Source organism: Catharus ustulatus, assembly GCF_009819885.2.
Source record: "Catharus ustulatus isolate bCatUst1 chromosome Z unlocalized genomic scaffold, bCatUst1.pri.v2 scaffold_29_arrow_ctg1, whole genome shotgun sequence".
Taxonomy (NCBI): Eukaryota; Metazoa; Chordata; class Aves; order Passeriformes; family Turdidae; genus Catharus; species Catharus ustulatus.
Window position 1 is genome coordinate 7,514,518 of NW_024879446.1, and position 24,903 is coordinate 7,539,420.

Genomic DNA, 24,903 nt, shown 5'->3' on the forward strand with positions numbered 1-24,903 from the left:
AAATTAAATGTAACTTCTGCTTTCATTCCCTATTTATTTCCTTCTTTTGTTCAGATTGCGTGACCCATATTTGATCTTTCACAGATTTTGCTTTGTTTTTTTTGTCTTTGCTTTCAAACTGGCATGATGACTCAGAAGCACTACCTGGTGTCTTTTAGTGAGGACAGTTGGGTTTCTGAGAGTAAAAACACAGTGAGCTCCTGGAAGTAAAGCGACTCTGCTTGTTGGTCAGGAATCTTCCGTTAGGAGGACAGTAATTTCTTACAGAAAGAATCTAATACTGTGTTTTGCCTTGCAGGTAAGGCAATTTGTAAGTGACTGGTAAGGCCAGTGTCTGGCTCCCTTTGTAACTTCTGGGTGTGTGTTCTTCTGGCTGTGTGTTTCTGCCACTGGCTTTGTGCTCTGTAGAGTGATCATGCAATTGCAGGGCAAGTAAATTCATCTGGCTAATCTGACACCAATCTAATGTTGCAAAACTTTTCCTTAGTTTCAGCCGCCTGACAAGACTTTTTCTAAGTACAGTCGCTAAGTCCAGTACTAAAATTCAAGTGACTGGAAGTAGGGGATTGGAATGGCAACTTGCCAAGAGAATCCTGACTGTGATGTGAAATTGCACCATCACTTTTCCTGGCTGGCACATTTGTCTTAATCACAAGAGCAGTTTTAACCTGATTTCCTTCATGCGTGTACTGTATGTGAGTTCAATACTCGCATCTCTGTCATAAACTCAGAATCATTCATATTTCCATCATTCTTTTCAAGTTATGTGTGGGCAAATTGAAGAAATCTCTTGAAAGCAAAATAGATATTTGTTCTTCCTTCCTCTTACCTATAATTCTTGAGTCTTCTGAAATAGAATGAAGCAGTCTTTAATAAACATAAATCTACTGGTAGTTTAACTGATTTATGCCTGCAATTAGCAAATACTGTGTTTTGCTGTTCATAGTAAAATGTAATGCACTAAGCATGTTCTTTTTGTGAAATGGTACTTGAGAAATATTTTTGTTAATGGAATTTTGGTTAGTTGCTGAAAAAATTGATGAAACAAATGAGCAGTTTTCTAAGAATGAATGTCTCGAGTTACTTAGGCACCATGAAATATTTGAGTGGTATTTTATCGTTCTTTTGCTGTTATTTCCATAAGCTTTTAGGTTTCAAACAAATCTGTCTGATGCAGTGTAATGAAAACAATTTGTAGATACCTGTTTGTGAATACAAAAGTTTCTTATTGATAGAGGAGAGCTTCATTCACAGAAATAAAGCAATTTCTTTCAAATGAAAATGGTGGACTGAAATAGATTAATCTTTTACAGTCTCTTCTACTGTGGGGTCTTCATGTCCATAGAGGTATACCTTGTTCTTAAAGTTAGCAGTATCTTTTTAAAGGATACTATTAGCAATCAACTGAATTCTCTTGTTTCTTTTCTTGAGGCAAAAGCTTCTTTAGTATGTGCAATCAATAATTCTAACTCCTTGATTATGGTTTTTAATTTTTTTAAAATTAATATTGTCTTTTGATAAGTTAAAATTATTTCTTGAATTATGCTCATGTTTACTTTATATTTGATTTTGGTGATGTGAATTACTTTTTAGAAAACTTAATGCTGAGGATATTGTGTTAACAACCACATAAACTATTTTCTACTACCAAACTTTTTTTCTTAGTAATTCTAATGGATATGGTTGACTTCTCACTATTTCCTTTGATTAAAAGTGGAGTTAGCTTCTTCTCTTGATTCACTTTGAGGAACTTGATTTAAGGCCAAAATTACCAAGTATTTAAAGACAAGCTAAATAAATTCAGTATATGGATTTCTGATTTTTCAAAACTGATCTTTTTAAAATAAAAGGTATTTATAGGATGCTTTGTGGCGTTTTTTTGTTTTGGTTTTTTTTGTCCCCTCTGTTCCTGCTGAAATATTAATATTTCACACAAATGTTCTTTGTGCAAACATCTATCCCTGTCACAAAAGACTAAAAAAATAGTCTTTTTAAAACACACAGGTTGAGCTATCTAGCACACATTTAATTTAGAAGCAGTGGGGAGATGTTAAGGGTGTAATGTCTGAGGCCCGTTATGCAAGGACTTGGTGGTAAAGGAGAGAATTACGCAGAATAACTTCATCTCTAGTTTTTCTGGTGGTACCCTTCACTAATATTAATCAGCATTTGCTTTCCCCTTTTCTCATCTATTGTCTTACAAATATTCAAAAAAGTTGAAGAAAACACTGAAACTTGGTCAGGCACTATTTTTGGTGGTCTGAATTGTGTTGTGCAAGGACTTGGTTTAGCTGGTTTAAAATCATTTGGACGTTACCTGATTCAGTATGTTGGATTGACGCGTGGGGTACTGTGGAATTAGCTGTGTTTTGTTGTTTAAAGGTAAAACAGTGTGGCTTTTGTCGGGGATTTGTGTAGGTGTATCTGTCAACATAAAATTGGACTGTTTGAATTGAGTGAAGCAGGTAGAATGTGATTTGACTGAAAACTTCCTATATCTGTTAGTTGACTTTTGCTGTTTGTGGGCATTGCATTTTTGTATTTTCTTTTGATGTAGGATCACTTAGGTTGGAAAACATCTCTCAGACTGTTAAATCCAACCATTAACCTGGTACTGCTAAATCCACCAATAATCCATGCCTCTAAGTGCCACATCTGCATGTCTTTTGAATGCCTTCAGGGATTGTGACTCTGCCACTACCTTGGGCAGCCTGTTTCAGTGCTGGATAACCCCTTCAGTGAAGAAATTTCTCCTGATGTCTAAACTGAACCTCCCCTGCCTCATCCTGTGGCCATTTTTTGTTGTACTGTCAGTTTTTGCCTGGGAGAAGACCCTGAATTCTCCTGGCTACACCTTCCTTACAGGCAGGTGTAGAGAGCAATAAGGTTCCCTGTGAGCCTCCTTTTCTCAAGGTTGAAAACTCTCAGCTACTATCCATTAGACTTGTGTTCCAGACTCTTCCCCAGCTCCAGTGCCCTCTGGACACACACCGACACCTGAGGGTTTTTCTTGTAGTGAGGGACTCAAAACTGACCACAGGCTTGAGGTGTGGCTTCACATCTGCTTGTAAATAATGGAAAGTGGCTTGGTGAGCACTTTCTCCACTTGGTGAGCTTAGGTGGCCCCACTTAGGGCCCGTGTATCCTATTTTGCCCCATAGACTTGTGTGGGTCTTAGGTGATGTAGCAGGTAACTGACCATTCCCCCAGTCTGTGGGGAGACTTTATTCTGCTCCCTGTCCCTGTCTTCCCATTCAGTGGGCTGGTACCTGGAGAGCAAGTAGTCTTGCTATTAGACTGAAGCAAGGAAGGTACTTCTGGTCTTTAATGAGTCTGCATGACCAGTTCTACTTCAAAGCAGGAGCTTGTTAAAGAATTTACTGTGCCTGGAAGGTATGATAAGACTGTCAGTGAGGAAGATCAGGTATCCTTAAATGGAATGTAGCCTGCAGGCTCAGCCTTGCAGCCATTCAAGGGGAAGAGAAACCCACTGATCTTAGCAATGACATGAGAGGGTGAAGCAGAAGGAACTGACATCTGCATTAGGAATTTGAGCTCAAAGAGGGCGAGATGAGAGAGAGGGAGCTCCTTTTCCAGAGCTCTGCTTCCTTTATTGCTGCCTTTTGCGAACAGGGAAAATAATGTAAAATGATTTTAGAAAAAACTAATAAACATTATTTTTCCTTTTACAGTGCTGAAGGATATTTTGATATTTGGAAGAGGGATTAGACAGAGTTGAGGAGGAACAAATTGAATGGTGGATATGAAAGTGTATATGTTTGCATACAATTTTCAGGAATTACATGTGCTAACTAGTAGAACCATTGCCATCCAAGTTATCAGTCATAAGTAGGAGTTAAATAAAGAGGCTTGTGGGTATGAATGGTTTTAGCTTTTGGCTGTATTTATACGTCCTTGGGAATTAGAAAATTTAAGTCAGGACAATTAAACTGCCACAATATCGGTGTATATCTGGAGAGTAATATTGAATTAAAGGGTGCTGAAGTTATCAAAGTGAGTCAAAGCATTTTATACACTAGTATAGTATTTTATCAGTAGCTTGGCTAATCCTGTAATGTAGGGGTGGTGTGCCACCACCTGGAATGTGTATAGTCCTTGCTACTAGTTCCATTTGGTGTAATTCAATATGTCATCTTTTAATAATTGCAAACTCTGAAGAGAAGCTCTTCTTTTACAGCATTCTTTTATAGCTGGAATTTTTTAGAGCTACTACAGGTAATAAAACCGACAAGATCTTGTTTTTGAACACATTCCGCTTCTGTAACTTACATGACTACTCCTGTGCACACTGAGGCATCTGCAATGACTTGGTCTCTCTTCTTGTCCTGGTGGCCTCACATACTGTTTTCTGTGAAGTTGGTTTGCCACACCTGTACTCCTTAATTGTCTCTGCTTCTAGACTTTAAGTACAGCGTGGACTAAAACATGACTACAAATGCTTTTAGACGTTTTTCAGAACATTTTCTATGCAGCAGTACTGTTTATGTCAAGTGCTTAATCAAACTTGTTTCTCGATTGTTTTGTTGTTGCTTCAACTACTTTATGCAGGAGAAACAGGTTAGCAGTAGGTCTGTGATTTGTGAGGACTTTCAGCTTTTGGTGGGATGGTAGTGTAGTGGGTTGGTCCTGGGTAGACACCAGGTTCCCTTCCAAAGCCCTGACACTCTCCTCTTTGGTGAGAGGCAACATGAGGAAAGAGTCACGAATTAAGATCAGCGAGAGATCACTCAGTGGTTACTATCATGGGCCAAACAGACTGAACTTGGGGAAATTGGTTGAATTTATTACCAATCAAATCAGAGTAGGATAATGAGACAAAATCTACATCTTTCCTAACCCTTGTATCTTTCCTTGGCCTAACTGCATTCACAATTCTTTACCTCCTTCCCCCAGCCATTCAGAAGGACCAGAATAGGGGTTACAGTCAGTCCATCATACCTTCTTCATGCTGCTCCTTCATCATCACATTCTCACTCCATCTCTGGTAGCAACTTGCTTTTGTTCAGTGACTTTTTTTTTTTCTCCTTACATTATCCCAAAGGTGCTACTGCCATCACTGACTGTCTCAGCCTTGGCCAGTGTGGGTACATCTTGGATGCTGGCTGACATTGGCTCTGTAAGACATGAGGGAAAGTTCTAGCAGCTTCTCAGAGAAGCTGCCTTTATAGCCCCCATACTCTCAAAACCAGGCTATACCAACCCAGGATTAAGAAAATAAAATACAAAAATTATTTATGAACTTTCATTTTAACAGTGGCAGCTGTATTAGGAACAATCTTTACTGTATCATGTTTACTTGTTCTTCAGAACTGCAAGCTTTTGTTTCTCAAAGGTGGTATTTCCGTAAATAAGCATATTTATTTCCCACTTGAGTAAAAATTAGTTAAGTATTTTGTAATGCCAACCTTGATGTCCTTTGTTAATATTAATTCAAGTTGGTCAAACGTCTGTCTGAACATAATGTGGATCATGTTGCTTTATTCTCTTCTAAGGTTTTTATAACTGTTAAAAGATTCAATCTTCTGTTTCATGCTGGTAGCAGGAATTCAAGTTTCCTACTATTCTTACTAACTTAGAATTACTGAGTATCATCAGACTGTCACTTTTTCTAATGTTTAGAATTGCACTTTTGTGGGAAATGCCAGATGTCAAATTACTGCTTACTATTCAGTACTTTTTTTATGCTTGACTGAGGATGATGGTATTTTTTGAGTGCTGATTGCAGCCACCTCCTGGTTCTGCACATGAGTTCACCAGTACGGACAAGAACTGCAGGGAGAAAGCAGGCAGTGATTGTTTTGCTTGCACTTCTGTCTGCTGTGTTTAACTGACTGTCTAATGAGAAGCGGACACTGACTTGTAATGGCCAGGCAAAGGCCTGCAGGAAAATGGGATTCGTGCACAATCCTTCAACACAGACTACAAGTTTCTCATAGCTAGAAAAAGAGGAGAATGATAAATCTTGCAAGCAGGTCACAAAGTGTCGTGAATTTGACCCCCTCCTCTCTTATTAGAGCTCTGCTTCATCAAGGGGTCTTCTCGGGATATACATATTTATACATATTTAAAACTGCTGCTAGAACAAGGGGTACAGTTATAGTTGTTACTCTTAACAGTTTATTGTCTTGTCTGTTCCAAAGACCGCCAATGACCAAAGTTCTCTAAGTTACCATTGTAGTTCAGTGCTTTATTACTCCTTTTTTCTTTCGTCTCTTTTTTTATTTTTTTTTTTTTGGTGTGTTTTTCCTTTTGCAATCCCTTTTCCTTGGCTAATCAGTCCTATTACAGTAATTTCATGAATACAAGCCGCACGGACTATAAGCTGCATCTCTGGGTGTTGGCAAACATTTTGTTCTTTGTCCATAAATAAGCCGCACCTTAGTATAAGCCGCTCTGTCGTGCACAGCGAGGACCCTTGTGCAACAAAGTTGCCAAGTAGTAACAGAATTGCGGCATGGCGGGGGCTTTACTGGCTCGGCTAAGGCTGTGCAGGCTCGGCCCGCTCAGGGCTGCCGACGGGGCCAGGGGGCCCAGCTCGGTGGGGCTGCTCGGGGCTAGCCGCCGCTGCCACTGGGCTCGCTCGCCCCGGCCCGGTGCTGCCCTGTGGTGGCAGGCAGGGACGGAACCCGCCGGCACCCGCGGCGGCGGGCGGGGATGGAGCCTGCCTGCTCCTACTGCGGCAGGTGGGGGCAGGAGCCCCCAGCTTACCCAACGTGCCACAGGGATGGCAGCACGGAGCCCCTCGCCTTCCCCCCAGGCCACAGGGATGGCAGCACGGGGCCCCCACCTCTCTCCCCCGGGCTGCGGGAGAGGAGGGAAGGAGGGAGCTCTCCCGCCTCTCCCTGCCCTGTGCTGCCTGCAGGGAACCGGCTCCACCCACGGTGCAACAGAGTAACAATTTGTAACAATCGCAAAATGCCAGCTTTTACTGGCAGGTTGCTCGACTCGGCACCTCAGTTTCCACTTCTGGGGTTGTAAATGTCAGAAAATTATTCACATATTAGCCGCTCCTGAGTGTAAGCCGCATTTACCAGTGTGGGAGCAAAATTTTAGTCAAAACGGTGCGGCTTGTATTTGTGAAATTACTGTAATTTCCTTCAATGTTTTCATGTTTGCTAGACTTCATTGCTTTCCTATTGGACACTCTCCGGTATTTTCAAATTTTCATGAGAAAATTGCCTGAGATTGGCAATAGTACTTCTATTTAGTACTTGTGCTCAGATCAGTGGGAGGACTTTTTCGTTTTTTGCTGTCTGTACTCCTGTGTAGGTATAATGCCACTGCTGCTTTTTCTCACTATAGGATCACATGTAGATTTGAGTTCATTTGTGTTGACAGGGTACAAGAGTTCATGTGAGCTCTTGACAGAACCTCTTTATATTTATTAATAAACAGCAGTAGTTTTAAGAAAGGGATGAATGTAACACATACTGTAGCAATTTATGATCTTGCTGTAAAGTTACAGTTTATTCTTTTTTTGCCAGCTGCTATAGCACTCAAAACCTTGGGGTATAAAAGGCTAATTTTGTGCTTCAGTTCTGTTCTATGACACTGCTTTACTCTGCTAATCTACTGTACCATCCCATGCCCCCTCCTCTTTATAACTCTTCTTACCAGTTCAGTTAAAAATTGAAAAGAAAGGTTTCCCATCCATTTCAGGATGGGAATGAAAGCACTTTAGAAATGGCTTGCAAATAACACTAAGCGAATTTGTGATTCTTTAGGTGTGTCATCTCAGAAGCGCTTCTAAAACTTAGTCTGTGAAATGAGTACTTATGATATATTCTATTGTTGGTTATGCTAATATGACTTAGTAATGTTGTCAATTCTTGTGGGATATAGGTATTTTTGTTATTTCTCTGACTAAACAAATATATCTGTGTGTTACAATGTGTGCTAATACTTTTCTGTCTTTTACAGGTTGTATTGGTAATAATTTTTTTTTTCTCTTTACAGATATTTTCCAACTTGTCTCTGAATGAGCGTTGCCTTTCTGTGTCATTAGTCTGTAAATATTGGCGTGACCTCTGTTTAGATTTTCAGTTTTGGAAACAACTGGATCTCAGTAGTCGTCAGCAGGTATGAAAATATCATTGTGGAGTAATTGTTTTCATGACTCAGAATTTGTTTTTGGAACTTATACTTTTGACCAGGGATAAACAAAAGAGTGATATCTGTAGCTTCACGGATTTTTCTGCTGTTGACTGAAAATGCCTGGAGCCTTAGATTGGTTTCTTTAAATATAGCGTGTTTTGTCTGAGATCAGTTGTTAAACAGTGTGAGCACAAGCACTGTTTGAAATGGGTTGTGGGTTATCTGTCTCAACTCTGCGGTCTGGAACTATAGGACCTCTTATTAATTCAAAGACAAACATGAGCATTTCTGAGGATGCTGTAGTTGGAAGAGTGGTCACATATGTGGTGCTTACTCTGTTTGTTTTAACAAATTTTCTTTATTTTATTCTTCAGCTGGTATGGATCCTACTCATTAGAGAAGGGACTGTTTGTTTTGGTTTTTTTAGGCAGATCCTAGAAGGAAATATTTGTGGGTTTAATTTAGTGAGATCCCTAGGAGCCTAGCCTTAAACTGTACGGGATAACTTCCCTCCATGAAAAGCTTTAGGGATGTCAGTATTGTTTGGTCAGTGCCCTTGGGTTTCTTGTTGAGTAGTGACTTACAGGGATTTATAAACAATATCTTGAGAGTTTCATGAAAATAGAGGGTATGGAGAAATAACAACTAGATGGTTGCATTTGTAGAAGGATTTTCTTTTTCTTTGCAATTTGTTGTTGCTGTGGTTTGGGCCAGACAGCAACCAAGACCCAGGCAGCCCTTTTCTCACTCCCCCACCAGTAGGGTTGGAGAGAGAACTAGAAGAATAAAAGCTACAAAACCCATGAGTTTAAAGACAGTTTAATAGTGAAAGCAAAAGTTGCACACAGACAAAACAAGCAGGAGAAGGGGAGCAGTGAATAAATTATATTGGCTGGCAGGTACTCGGGCATCTCCAGTAGAGCAGAGCCCCATCACACAAAACAATGACTTGAGAAGACAAACCCCATCACTGGAAATGTCCCCCCCTTTCTCCTTCTTCCCCTCACTTTATACACTGAGCCTGATGCTACATGCTCCAGAATGTCCCTTTGGTTAGCTGGGGTTACCTGTCCTGGTTGTGTTCCCTCCCAACCTCCCAGCCTGTTTGCCTGTGTGGCTAGGTGAAAAGCAAAATAAGCCTTGGCACTGTGCAATTTCTGTTCGGCAATAAGAAAACCAGCACAAATACAAAACACAGTCCCGTACTAGTCACTGAAGAAAATTGTTTCTACTTCAGGCAAAACCGGCATGGTTCTTTTCCATCTTAATCTCTGTCTGATGAAAGAGGAAGAAAAATGATCTAACTCACTACAAATGAAAACCATATTGCATGCAGCAAAGACTTCGTCAGCTGTATAAGACAAAAAATCAAAAGGGATTCATGTTGCTCTCTTGCTCCTTTTGATTAAAGCTCAATCTCATCTATACCAAGTGATGGATAAGTATTTCTTAATAGTCCTTTGTAGGATTATCTTCTTTTAAGATTATTGTCATTTTGGGTAACTACAATGTGTATAGATACAAAATGGATGGAGTATGTTTTTACAAAGGAGTTAATGAAACTCTGTGAGCCGTACTGGTACCACCTGCTTGGGAGTGAAGCCCTCCACAGTGGTGGCACCAGGGAGGTGATGGATGCCCTGCTTGGCTCCCTGCACACCCCACACAGTCAAATAATTTTTCTTACTGCATTGACTTCAGGCTTCCCACAGCAGAGTCTCAGACCTCTGGGCCCTCAAAATAATGTAATCATTGTGCAACAGCAGAATAACACTTCAGGCTGGAGGAGGAGGGACCCCAACAAACCCCTCGCAGTCTGTGCATGGGTACATCTTGGGACTCTTGGCTCCTGCTGTGTTTCCAAGTCCCTCACCTGACTGTGCCACAGGTCTCTGTGCCCTTTGCTGTGTAAAGGATTGACACCAGTTTGTGGCCTTTTGCCTCTGGCTGTGTCATGCAGAGCTCAACCTGAGCTATGTGCACTGAATGTATTCCTCAACAGTCCTTCTTTTAATGAAATCAAGCGTACCTGCTAATATATTAAAATGAAAAAAGAGAAGTTTTAAGACATTGAAACACTGCTCTTCCATAAGGTATTGCTATTTGCTACAAGTAGCAAACAGAATGAGGGCTAGCACAATTGCCATAGGGGAGAAATTATTATCAATATGAAATCACATACATTTCAGTAAACAAAGGCAGCAATGTTTGTTAGCTACAAGTTACATAGTTATGTTATTAGTCAGTATTCTACTTTCTGTTGGTTGAGTGATTCCTGGAATTCTTTTACTAAGCAGTCCACATACTCAGTCTTTCTGGTCTTTTGGGTTGGTGGGTTTCTTGGGTTGGTGGGTTTCTTGGGTTGGTAGTCTGTGGTGTTTGCCATCTCCCCTTGCCAGAATCACCTTTTACTCAGTTGGAGTTGATTCAAAGCAGTAGCCGAGCTGCCTTTGTTAGTTTCTTCCTTATCTAAGAACTTCTGTCAAATGTCATTGTGGTCTGTGAATTCTGCATTCTTTTTCTACACTGTCAGTAGAACAGCTTTGTTAACCTTCCCTAGGAGCTGAGGTCATTGAAGCACATCAAGCCCTAAACCTTAATAAGGCAATTCTACCAACAAGTAATTTATCTTTCTAGTACCTGAACATCACAGATGGTCTATTCATAGCTAAGAAGAGAGGTAGGTCTGTGGTTACACTCCTAACTCTGGAGCTCAGTCTGATGCTTGAGAACTTCTCTCAAGTTGGGCAGTTGTTTGGGATTCTTTTTGTGGCAACATAAATTCTGGCAGGTGCCCATATTTTCTGTACTTGTCTAGCTGTTGTCTCTCCCTCTCTGAGCTTTATCATGAAACCATCTGGCTAGAGTCTGCATAGTCAGAACTGGCTTTCCCTCAAATACCCATATTCTGTCAAAACCATCTCCTCCAAAAAAACCCAATTGCAGTAAAATATATTCAACCGTAGGTAAAGCAGGTAGTTTCATTTTTGCTATAGCTCATGGATGTGCATCCTAGAAACAGCCATTTTTGTCCTAATGGCATTAAAGATCTTTATGGGAAAAGTTATATATGAGTATTTGTTTTTTCTTTGCAGGTCACTGATGAGCTGTTGGAAAAAATAGCGTCAAGAAGCCAGAATATTACTGAAATCAATATTTCTGATTGTCGCAATGTATCTGATACAGGAGTATGCATATTAGCAATTAAATGTCCTGGGCTTCTGAGGTATACTGCCTACAGATGTAAACAGCTTTCTGACACCTCTATTATTGCAGTTGCCTCTCAGTGTCCTCTTCTGCAGAAAGTGCATGTGGGCAATCAAGACAGACTCACTGATGAAGGCCTGAAACAGGTAACCATCCATTCCACAAATTCTTTCTGTAAACTTAGTATGTTGCAGCTTAGCAAGTAAAATAAGATACCCTTTCTTAGGATTTAATTAAAAGAACAAAAATCTTTTAAATGTTGATGTATGGAAACTTTTTTTAGTGCTATAAATGCTGTTCTCTAGAGACTGCACTTTCTGCAGTCTCTAGACTAAACTTTCTTTTTTCCCTGGGATTAAATGATAACTTTTGTAGTTAAGTCTGCAGTTTGACATCTTATACTTCACTTCTGTTGGATTCAATTTTCCTAAGCTTGGTTGCTATTCAAAACCTGTGTTTAAGTATGGTAATTTCACGATTATAAGCCACACCATTTTGACTAAAATTTTGGTCCCAACCCGGAAGTGCAGCTTACACTCAGGAGCGGCCAATATATGAACAAAGTTCGGAAATTTCCCAACCCGAAAATGTGAACCATGGGCCGAGCTGAGCTCGTGAATTGAGCACTTGCTAGTAAAACTTGTGATTGCACGATTGTTACAGATTGGTTACTCTGTTGCATGGTGGGGGGGAGGTGGGCTCCTGCCAACCCCGCGATGCTGGGGAGAAGGCGGGAGCTCCGTCCCTGCCAGCCCTGCGGCGCTGGGGGGAGGTAGGGGCTCTCTCCTGCCAGCCCCGTGGCATGGGGGGGAGGCAGGGGCTTCCGCCGGCACTGCGGGGGGAGTGGAGCTCACAAATTGAGCACCTGCCAGTAAAAAACCGCGTTTGTGTGATTGTTACAAATGGGCTACTTCCCTCCGAGCGAAACTGCAGCTTATACGCCAGTGTGGCTTGTATATGTACATAGAACAAAATGTTGCTGACACCCGGAAGTGCGGCTTACAATCAGGTGTGGCTTATAATCGTGAAATTTCTGTGCCTTGTTTTTGCTTCATGAATGGTGGAGGTGACTAAGATCTTTATTAGACATGTAAGAAGGCTTCATCAACTCTCTGAGAATGTTAAAGAAGCATAGTTAAGGTAAATCAAATAAGCTGCTGACTGTAAAGGCATTGTTAGTTACCTGTACACTTAGTAAATAACTTAGTTCTTATGTGCTGCTCTTAGCTCCGTTTTGTTGACTGTAGTTAGCCACTTCATTTTGTCACGTACGTAATTACAGTACAGTAATTTCATGAATACAAGCCTCACCATTTTGACTTAGATTTTGCTCTCAAACTGGAAATGCGGCCAATATTCAGGAGCGGCTAATATGTGAATAATTTTCTGACATTTACAACCCCAGAAGTGCCAGCCAGGGTGCCGAGCCGAGCGCCTGCCAGTAAAACCCAGGATTTCACGATTGTTACAAATTGGATACTGTGTTGCGTGGCGGGTGGGGCCAGCTCAGCGCCGGCAGCGTTGGGGGAGGGAGGGAGGCAGGGGAGTTCCCTACTTCAGGCGGGGGAGAGGCAGGGGGCTCTGTGCTGACATCCCCACACCTCGGGGAGGAGGCAGGGGGCTCCGCCCCCGCTCTCAGCCGCGGCGCCGGGAGCAGGGGGCACTCCGTGCTCGCCCGCCACCGCCGCGCCAGGACCAGGCGCCCGCCGCGGGAGCGGGGTGTGCTCTGTGCTTGCCCGCCGCGCCGGGAGCGGGGTGTACTCTCCGTGCCTGGCCGGCGCCGCGGCAGGAGCGGGCCACTCTCTCCGTGCCCGGCCGGCGCCGGGAGCGGGCCGCTCTCTTCGTGCCCGGCCGGGGCCGCGGCGGGAGCGGGCCGCTCTCTCCGTGCCCGGCCGGGGCCGCGGCAGATACGGGGCACACCGCCCGTGCCCGGCCGGCGCCGCGGTGGGAGCAGGGCTGGGGCGAGCGAACCCAGAGGCGGCGGCTATCCCTGAGCGGCACCACCGAGCTGAGCCACCTGGCCCTGTCAGCAGCCCCTAGCGGGCCGAGCCTGCACAGCCTTAGTTGAGCCAGTAAACCCTCCGCCATGCTGTGGTTCGGTTACTATTTGGCAACTTTGTTGCACGCGGATCCTTGCTGCGAACGACAGAACGGCTTATATTCAGGTGCGGCTTATTTATGGACAAAAACCGAAACATTTGCCAACACCCAGCAATGCAGCTTATAGTCAGTGCGGCTTGTATTCGTGAATTTACTGTAATTTCACGACTATAAGCCGCACCCTTTTGACTACAATTTTCCCCCGAACCCGGAAGTGCACCTTATAGTCCAGTGCGCCTTATATGATATACAAAGTTGCGACATTTGCCACCCTGGAAGTGTGAGCTGTGAGCTGTGGGGGCAGCTGGCAGTGCCACGGCAGCTGGGTGGAGGCGGGCCCAGGGCCCATGACTGCCGGATGGGGGCGGGCCTGGGTGCCTGCGGCACCGCCCCTTCTGGGTCCGAGCGGGCCCAGTGGCTCGCAGCACCGCCCCTGCTGGGTGGAGGTGGGCCCGGGGGGCCCATGGCTGCCAGGTTGAGGCGGGGCCTCGGCCAGCAACTGCGCGGGGGAAGCTGGGGGCAGAGCCTCACTTCAAAAAAAAAGTGCACCCTATAGTCCGGTGCGCCTTATATGATCTACAAAGTTACAAATTTTGCTGACTCCCGGGGGGTGCGCCTTGTAGTCTGGTGCGCCTTATGGTCATGAAATTACTGTAGAATCTTTGTTTGCACATAGTATTTCAAAGTCTGAAAAGAAAGATAATTTTTAATGGAGGGTGGAAAAGCAGAAAAAAGTATCTTTTCTACCATCTCTTCATTTCAGTCAAATTCTGTTGTTTTTTTTTCCCTTTGATTTCATTAATTGCAGCTCGGTTCAAAATGCAGGGAATTGAAAGACATACATTTTGGACAATGTTACAAGATCTCGGATGAAGGAATGATGATTATAGCTAAAGGCTGTCTGAAGCTGCAAAGAATATATATGCAAGAAAACAAATTAGTAAGTACATATTGTGAATTTTTTCTTCCTAAGGCATTTTGATCGTCAAAACTTTCTGTTGCTCTTTATCTTTTAAAATTTTTCTTTAAAATGGCTGTTTTTTGCATGTGAGTTTCTTAAAAATGTGTCTGGCTGTGAAAATTGCGGTTCTACAGAGATGGCTCAGAAGGTGATGCTAAGTACATGTTAAGCTGAATGTATTGACTTCTTGTTTTTAACACGGTGTTTCAAGAGTAGTTGTTTGGGAGATGTGTGGTTTGCAGTCTCTGAAATGATGGTTTCTAGTGTAGAAAGAGAGTGTCTTGTAAAAGGTGTTGAAGAACACTGAATTACGTTTTTTTGAAAATTTTATTTTATTTTTTAAATTTGTTTCTAGCAGTAAAACTTGCTTGTGTTGAATTTTTACCTGTCAGCTAACAGCAAGGTCATAACCATTTGTTTCAAAAGTGCTGAACTGGAACAAATAAATTGTGTTTGTAAGAAAATAGCATACCTTGTATTCAAAAATAATTTGTTATTTCGCTTCAAATAAACAAAGAGAAACTAATGTTTGAGGGGTTTTTTTTAATATAAACTATTCTCAAATCAGCAAAGTGAGGAAAAGGTAGCCAGTTACTGGTTTTGATCAGACTGTAGAAAGTTAAAAAACAGGAGATAAAGACCTCAACAGAGATTTCTGCATAGTTTAAATGCAAAAAAAAAGGCACATCCGTCCTCCTGTATTGAAATTTGATCTTGAATACTGTCAAAGTTAATCCTTCTAATACTTACCTTAAAGCATAAAAAACTTTAAATATGGAAAAGAAAAATGAATGATCTGAGAAACCTGGAAGGAAAAGCATCTTCCTTCTCTGGAAAGAGAAAGGTGGGTTAATTGCAATTATTTATCCTTGAAGGGAAGGAGAAAATAGTTAAGATTTGCATAATTGTATGTAAAAAATGGCTTATTTGTAATTAAGAATGCACTATGTTTAAATACTGCGTATGTTCTTGATCACTAGAGAATATGGAGGCAAAGTATTAACTTACCTTTCCTTGTAGATACGTCTTAGAGGTCTCATCATTTAAGTTTTTATTTTCTTTGTAGCATGAAATCTAACCTAAGAAGTTGTTATTGCAGTTATTAGCACTTAGACTTTGTGGTTTTAATATCTTAAATGTTATCGAACTTCCTGGTTGAAATGGAACATAGGAAGTATCTTAATTCTTTTTAAGAAAATAGTGAAATATGCTCTTAACTTGCACTCTAATTGATTGCCTTTGTTGTTGAAAACATAACACTGATTTTTAATTGCAAATAAGACAAAAATATTTGCTGTCAAATGAATAGAAAATTTCTCTAAATTTTGTCCCTCCTGGTAATTTCTCTAGTGACTTACCAAAACTGAATTTTTGCCTAGATTTTCATAGTTGTACTTTCTTTTCTTAGTATCTAATGGTACTTAAATTCCTGCTCATCCTTAATTTTTCAGGGGGAAGAAAAAGTCTTGGGGCAGTCTTAAAGCAAGTTCTGTAAAATTAAAATTCAGCTCCATAAATCTTCATATGTACACATGAAATAAATTTTGAAGCTGTTATAAACTCCAAGGTGTTGAATCGTAGAATAAAATAATGCCTGAACAATGCCACTAGATGACAAAGCTGAAGAAGCTGCTATGCTTTCCCCTTGCTCAGGGCAAGAGACTTTCAAGTCTTGCCAGCATTGTAGTTTTGTGTGATGAACCATATCAACATTTAAGGATTCTTATGCAATTGTAAAATAGAAACTTTTACAGCCCAAAATAGACTAAAAATACAGGGATTGTTTAGTTGTGGGATTACCTTAAAAGGGGATAATGGTTGGCATATGGTTTGTCAAATTCTGTCAGTTACTTTTCTCCATTCTGAAAAATCTTCTTAGTATTTGGTGTGGCACATATTGCTTCCTACTCCTCTGGTGAAGAAGGTGGTTGGGGAAAATATGTGTTTGTATGTGTGTTTTCAAAATGAACATGTCTTCATTCTCTAAAATCAAAATATTCTGTGGCTAGAAGAGTGTATGTGACATATGAGAGCTTGGTCTGTGTATTTAAAATTTGTACATTATCAGTATGCTAGCAAGAGGACTCCTGTCCTCCCTGTTTAAGCAGCTGCTGTAGCATCCATGTAAATAATATAAATTGTCTTGTGTAGTCTTTTGTGTTTTCTTGTTTATTCCTTTCTCAGAGGTGCTCAGAATCACGTGACTCTTACAGGCAATTTCTGTTAATTTCAGAATGTGTAGTGCATTACTGGTAGTACATGATGGTTGCATTTTCATGTAGGCTTGCCTCACGCTAATGGATTTTACATTTCAAAAATACATCTAAGCAGAGGCGACCATCATCTAAATAATGCCTTTGTGAGTGTTACTTTGCAGTGAAATGTATGTGGATCAGGCAACACAGTTCAGTTGCTTCATCTGTTGCTAAGTAACTCTGTTACCAGACTGCTGAACAGAAATAGAAAAAGGAGAATTTATGTTCTGATTGTTCAATATGCTAGCCATTTTACAGAAAAATAGACCCTTTCCTGTCTTTGAAGTGCTGATTATGTCATGGTAATAAGCAAAAGCTGCAATTAATAAATGGAACAAAGGACATAGGAGAAAAAGTTAATGTTACATGGCTAACTCAGCAACATAAGGTTCTTGTTATTTGTATAACTGTTTAGGATTTGTGTCTCTTCAAAACATGTTTATTTTTTCTCTGTCCTTTGAGTGAAAGAACAATTATATGCTGAGCCTCTTTTCTGAAGCATACAGGTCAAATTGGGAACCTATTAAAAAAAAACAAACAAAAAACCAGAAACAAAACAAAAAAACCCAAGACCCAATAAACTTTACTGGGCTTGGAAAGTGTTCCACTGTGTTGTCTCTCCTGATCTACCCCCAAGCAGCCTGATAAAATTGAATAATTTCGCAGAATTTCAGTGCAAATGGAAGAATAGATGATAGCTCTGTCCAGACAAAACTAGAAAATGTCTTAATTTCTTGGCTGAATTTAGTTGGACTTCTTGTTTTATGGTGACTGGTCTGGTATGCTATAACTTCTGTGTTTGCATTATGTGAATGTTCAATGTGAGTGAAACTGGAGAGGATGGATAGGTAAATTTCATTGTTGTCTTTGTACCAGCTACTTTTTTTTTAATCTTCCCCCCTGCCCCCGGCGTGCATAGTGCATAGCTTAAGTGCAAAATCAGAGGACTGCTCCATGCTAATGTGTAGTACTCTCTCACTGAGACACAGAGTTCGGGGGTACTTAAACTGATTTGCTTTTATTGCAACCTTGCATGGAAGAGTGGAGTCCTAAAAGGTTTTATAGGTTTTGTGAGATGCAGAACTCAGTGACTTCAGTGCACCCAAATGGAAAGGTTATCTCCAGAAGCTTTTGTACAAGCTGTTTTCCTTATTTTAAATAGAGTAGATCTAGATATGGGAGCTCACTGTAGAGCTGGAGAAAACCCTTCTCCACTTAACCAATTTGATTTAACAAACTATTTTCTTTCTAATTGCGTTTCCTTAACTGGGTAACAATATAATGCAATAGTTGCTGAAATTTAACAGGTGATAGTTGCAAGTTTGTTCTTTCCTATTCCAGCCGATGTCTGTGTTTTTTTGGTGGTGAACTAGATACGGATAATGAGAGCTTCTAAAGATAAAGTGAGGTAGAGTTTTAGATATTGTAATAGAAGGACAACATGCCTACCTCTATACTTTGTTCCCTTGTTCTGTTTGCTTTTACAAGCTCATTTAGGAGTGGATGGATTACTAAAGTAGGTCCTATGGCAACATTTCTTCCTTTCCAGTAAAATGCTGTTGTGAAGTGGATCCTCAAAGGCAAATTATTTGTTTGAGAGTTCACAAATATGTTCATGAGGACAGTTAGACAGTAAACTTGACCATGTTTCTATTTCTTTGTTAGACTCTTGATGCTTCAATTTCAAGATAGCCAAGTTTTCACCCAGTTGGCAATATGCTTGATATGTGATAACACTTTCTAAGTACATATTTTACAGGTTTTTAAGATGAGTATTCTGTAAGTGTTCTACGTACCTTTGCAGTTTGCAGCAGATATGAGTTGAAATTCAAGTTAACTGTGATGCTATGTTTGATAGAAACAACAATGCTTAAAATATGTGAATAATACACTTTAGTGTCAGTAAAAAATAATTAAGATAGACTGAACAGATTATCACAGTTTTGTCACACAATTAAACAGTTAACATATACTTTTAGAACATTTACTGGAATCAACTTAATATAAAATGCGTAGGAAAAAGTAAACTTAATTCTCATATTATCTGGATAATCAGCATTGTGTAAGCTGATAAATTTATTTTTGTCTTTTAATTGCATTTCCCTCCTCTCTTCTGTTTTTACTTTGGGAAGCATTTCCTTTCCTGCTTTGTACTTGCCACCTACGAAACACTTACTTCAGCATTGTACCTTCTCACAAACATTGAGAGGAAAGAGTATTTTGTTTTGAGTTTAACCCAGGCAAATTGTTTCAGGAAAAAAGTATTATAAGGCATATGAAGTGCACAGCATGTATGGAAATAATTTACTTTGTTTCAATGGTAACAAGTAAATGAAAGAATTTTTTTAACAATAGTCCAAAAGAATGTAATTTCCTTGTCTGTTTTCCATCCCCCAAAATATATTCCATATGCTATTTTACTTTTTACATACATGATTAAAACTGTTCTTCCACTTGAAGAAACTTCAGAAAAAGAATTGTTTTCCCATGATTCTTCAGACATACTTTCCCAAAATACTTTTGAACCACTTTATTTCATTATTTGATGTTTTGAAAAGAACTGTAGTTTTTTCAGACTTCCCCCTTCGATTACTATTTTTTCAATTAAGCCCCATGTTCAACCATGTTGCTGGTTTTCTTTGCAGACACAGGCACGTCCTCCTCCTTCAGGTGTGGCCTAGGTTTCCTGCAGCAGAATCTCAGATATTGGATTTATAAAAATAGTGGATTTAATGGAGATACAGCATCAAGTCAGTGAAGGTCAAGTGCCTTTAAAGAGGGACCCAGAACAAAGAAAACACCAGGAAATTATACCGTTGTGACTGAAGCCCCCACCTCTCACATGCTCTTCTCATGCCTTGATCAAATGGGAAATTTGGTTTGTGGTCTTCTAGCACTTTCCTGATTTCTCTCTCCATGTCCACCACACAGGCAGACCCTTGAATTCTTTTCTTGTTTAGATACAGCTTCTGCTGTCAACTATAGCCTCCATATTTTCTGGTTTTTTTCTAGTGCACCTGCTCACTGGCAGAGCATGGAAAGCTAAAAAACCACTAGTCTTAATATAATAAATATTGCCTAGCAACAACTGAAACGTCACTATGTTATCGATATTCTTTTCATACTACAGCTAAAACACAGCACTGTACCAGTTCTTAGGAAGATGACTAAGCAAATTAATTATTCTGTCTGAAAGCATGTTGAGATCTAAGTCCACAGGTTCTGGCCTAAGGCTTCAGCAAATCCACCTACTGATGCTGAACAAACAACACACTAAATCACACAGCTTTGCAACTTCATGTAGCTAGTCCTACTTAGGACTTGTTTGTGCTGAGTAGCTACCATCTCTCAACTAATTGCTGGCTAAAAGTGTATATACATTGTGGAGTCATGGGATGGTTTGGGTTGGAGGGGACCTTAAAGAGCTCTGGTCCCAACCCCACTACCACTACACCAGCAGGCCAGGTGGCTCAAAGCCCTATGCAACCTGTCCCTTTCCAGGAATGGGGCAGTCCACAACATCTCTGGATAACCTATTTAAAGGACTTTGTGCATACCGAGATGGATTTCTTTCTCACATACGCTGTATATCATAGCTTTGGATAATGACGTTTCATCTTCTGTCAAGTATTAAATTAGAGATTTCTCAAGCAGAAACTTTGTGCAGATGGCATGTTGGTATATGCACTAGTAATGATAAAGCCAGTCTTGTATTATAGTTTCTCAAACACTTTACATATGTACCAGAACCACGTAATATACCATACAAGTAAAGTTCAACACTTTAAAAATGCACTTAATAGTATACTGATACTAAGATGAGATATGAGAAGTCATATTTTCGTAAGAGCTACATGAGACATCTGTCTGGTAGTAAAAATATTATGTAAAAATTTACCTTTTGACAAGCTCTTTTGAAACATTTACCTTGTTAACTTTTTAACAACATAAAATGATTCAGTCAATTTCTTAGAAATCTAACCTACAGAACCTTTTTTTCTTTTTTTTTCTTAATTTTTTTTTAGATCTGTTGCATTTTAACATAGGCAATTTATGTAATATTTTTCCTGCAGTGAAACATTTATACCAAGTTTGATGTTAATAGAAGGGAAGAAGGCAAAACTTGTGTACCTGTGCATAAATCAGGTACATATATCTGCTGTAAAGGCATTAGAACCATAGTGCAGGAGTCATACCTATTTTCAGTGTAACTCTGGAAGTACTGTGCCTATAAACACTGTGCGGTGTTGCCACCCTTAGGTGGCGACATTGACTTCGTAATGGTGATGAGCTCCTGCCCGTGCTGTGGGGAATTGCCAATGCATGGCAGATAATTTCTGACTTATTGTGCTGGTTCCACACACCCTGTGTTCCCTTCAGCTGCCAGGATTGTCATCAGAGTGATTCTTAAGTATCAATGAGGTCAGCTGTATGGTTTCACCACTTTCTGCTTCTTTTCTATTTTTTCTTTTTAGACAGGTACTGCACTTCAGTGTTGTGAGTTTACCTGACATGTACACTGTGTGTGTGTACACATTTAAAGGCACCCAAGAGCTGGAGTTGTAATCTGTATTGCTGCATTAATTATGACTTGTGTCAGGTTACATGTGGTTGATTAATGGCTGTACCTACTCTACTGTTTAAAAATGTTCCAGTTTTGATATTGATATACCACTTACAGCATTTCTTTGGGCTGTAATTTGTTACCACTTTTAGTAAATATTCTACGTATAAAATGTGTATTACATATGCTGTGGATTAATACAATAACAAAGAAGTGAGTGGTGGAATGAAAGAGTGGAAAAATGGCTGATACAGAACTTTTTTCTACTTTTTGGTCAGCATTATAAGGTGATTATTTATTGGATACTTGCAGATGATGTATTTTGAATATCATTTTAGTAAAGGGTAAGTACATTTATTTATACATTCAAGTGGCATGTTTTTATGCCTGTACCGTGATGGCTGGCATGTTAGTGTTGTACATCAAACTTAGGAATAATGTTCTCAGTGTTTAAGATTCTGGTATTGAAAGTCCAAGAGGATGGAGATAATGCTAAAATCCTAGATGCAATATACTTGTGAGTTATGAATTTTAAGTTAGAATGTAGGCACTTCAGCTTTTTTGGTTTTTTTTTTGTGTGTTTTTTGGCTACCATTGTTGTTGAATAAGTTATTTGAGCGTTTAATTAAAAACTTAGTGACCAGTAATTGGTAACTGGATATGGAGACTTTTCAATTGTTTAAATTACCCGTATTTGATTTTCCTTTGGGATCACTGGTATTACAGTACTTTAGTCACAACCAAATTCCATGATACTAGAGTGAAAAATCCTTCAACTAATATGTATGCTGCTAGATATTAAAGTTACCTAAATGGAGCTGAAATTTATGCAGTTTGTTTGTTTTCTTGTTGGGGTTTTTGTTTGTTTGCTTGTTTTAATCTGGTGGTATCTTGTGTCAAAGAGAGCACTGGCAAGCTTCAGATGAATCACTTGTAGGTTCTTCATCTATTAAGTTGGTGTCTTGACTCATACTGTATTTTGTAAGAGTCTTCAGCCATTCACTAAGGATAGCAATAAATCAAAACTGATAGCATTTCTCCCAGTGAGCTGCGATGCTTACTGAAAGAGATCATAAATATGATGCTGTGAAGCAAATCCCTTAAAACATCAGTGTCATTATTTAAAATAGTGGTAATTTGCATCAACCAAACAGAATTTATATATGTTTTTATTTGTATACAGCAGAGACAAGATTATGTAAAAGTAATGAATGACAGGCAGATATCTTTGTTTATACAATTTCTTTCCAGCAAATTCCAGTTGAACTTTTTTATCTTTATGAAGGTAGAAAAATGAACGTGTCAAATTTCTGTAGTTGTGAGAAAATACTGTTGTTTCCCAAAGAACTTCACTGTAACTTACATAGGTTAGTTTTCATTATGAGAGATCAGATCGTTGGGGTACACTTTCTACAAATTCATTCCCTCTTTGCCTTTTTCTATCGTGACTAGTACCTGGAAGACATCTATGAATGTGTGCTCTCTGTAGTGCCCTTCCAGGTCTTCTCCAAAATGCTACATTGCTGGAAGACAATGTTACAGAGTAAATGGAGCAGGCACCCAGACCAAACTGCTGAAATCATGCTAAATACTGTCTTTTTTGAGTCAAGGTTAAATTTTTACAAGTTTTAAACTGCAACATCAGTCCCCCCAGTGGTTAAAGTTTTCCATTTATATTTGGATTTACACTTAAATTGCAAATTTGTCATCCATGCAAACTTTATGCACTTTCATCCTAAATTACACTGTTATTTATTTTAGAATTTGCTATAGCCTTTCAACTGTCATTGTTATTTTTAATCCAGAATGATAATGTCTAAAAAACTGTGTCTGAACTTTGGACATGGGTACTGTTGTAGTTATTGTAGTTAATTTTGATCATCCTATTCTGCTATGTGAAGCTTTGCCCCAGTATTTTTAAACGTTCTTAGCTTAGTGTTTCCTTTTCATTGTTTCGTAGTTTTGTATTTTTGGGTTTTTATTTTTATCTTTTAATTCATATTTTTCAGTAATAACTATTGAAAGTTCTGTTGTATCTGAGGCTTTCCTTAAAAATTGTCTTGCTGGGGTGATCCTCAGAGACTAACTTGTGCTTGTCTTTGGTCTTCTTGTTCCATTCTATCCAAGTGTGGTTTGCTTAGGTTTTTTGGGATTTTTTTAATGTATGTCTCTCTGGGAATTGTACATTATTGTGAGATTATGCAATTGAATTACAGTTTTCTAAAACTGCAAAATTATTTTTAAACCTTTCAAGTTTTTATGAGATTTCAGATATATGTAATATATAGAATATGGAATATTTTCTATCTGAAACATCAAAATGTAAATTAGAAAAAGAATCTGGATTACAAAATCATGAAAAAGATCAAATATTATTGGAAAGTGCTTATTTTAAAATATTTTTCTTCTTAAGCATAAAAAAACCCAAAAAACTTTCAAGGGCAAGTTTTTCATAAAATGTTTTTGTTTTACTCACTCTCAAAAGAAAAAAATACTGGATTAAGTAAACGAGTCAATGGACCAGCTTCATTGTGGGTGAGTGTGCTTTGCCAGTGGAAGTTTTTCAGAAGACTTCTTAGGACTGCCTCCGAGGGCTGCATTTTTGCAGTGATGATTGCATGTAGTACTACTGTTGGAGACATAGCTGTGCCTCTGCAGTGGTCTCCCTCATTAACACAGCCCTGTGCTCTGAACATGTGCCTTGTGTGTCTGGGGATGTTACCAGGCTGGTGATGTCAGTGGTTTTGTGCCATAGGTACAGCTGTAGAGTTCACCGGTGTGAGGCTTTGCAACGATGTATAAGTATGACCAAAGAGGGGATTGCTTTGCATAAAATGTCAGCTTTGCAACTCTCCTCATCTGCACAACTCTCCTTTGTTGTTTTTCCCAGTCTGTTCATGTTTGGAGATGTTAGAGTTTTTAAAAGATGCCTTTATAAAAGCAGTTTTATAGTTTTCTTTAAACTAGTCTTGCTTTTATTGATTTGCTGTTTAAAATATGTGAAAATGAAAGTTGTTGATCACCCTGAAGTTATAGGATTGTTTTGATGGGAGGGGGAGCATTTGCTGTTAATCTTGTGCAGCTTCTTGAAGATAAGAGGGATTACTCAGATATGTAAAAAATATCTATATTGCATAACATGGGAGAGATTTGTGATTGTATTCTTGAAATTGTATTATTTCAGCTACTACATAAGGCTGTTTAAATATATTTATTACTTCAGACAGATGGGAATTTCTAGAATGAAATAGTAGTTGATAATTTCTGGGGTTTTAGGCATTTCTGAAATAACCTTATTGGTGCCTACTTCAAAAGTCTATACTTTATACATTTCAGGACAGCACTATCTTGTACTGTTTTCCTTCCTATTTAGTATGTCACATCTCAGAATACCTTAGAAAATTTATTCTTCCTATAGAGCTTATTCTTGAGCTAATGTTCCTGGGGTTTTTAAAAATGTCTCTTAGCACTGTACAGTCTACCAAACATCGTACTGTTCCTGTTGCTCATACACTACAATTTCTCCAGGTTTTGAAATATTTTCAACAAAGTTTCAGGAAGTTTTGGAGTGCTTTTAATGAGATGTGTGGGTGTTTGCTGTATGTACATCTTGCAGATGTTCTGTGCTTTTTAAATGTTTTTTTTTAGTCTCACTTGGGAAAGGTGTTGCAAATAAACTATTATGGAAGGATTGCTACAGC

The 24,903-nt window shown here is 39.5% G+C and overlaps 1 protein-coding gene across 1 annotated transcript in view; it reads left to right on the forward strand.

Moving 5' to 3' along the window:
• The window catches only part of FBXL17 (F-box and leucine rich repeat protein 17), a 313,938-nt gene that overhangs the window by 6,839 nt on the left and 282,196 nt on the right, over positions 1–24,903 (forward strand). Inside the window, exons 2-4 of the mRNA XM_033086616.1 lie at positions 7,978–8,100; positions 11,211–11,468; positions 14,231–14,362. Of these exons, the coding sequence (XP_032942507.1) occupies positions 7,978–8,100; positions 11,211–11,468; positions 14,231–14,362 (513 nt within the window). The remainder of the gene's footprint in view (positions 1–7,977; positions 8,101–11,210; positions 11,469–14,230; positions 14,363–24,903) is intronic.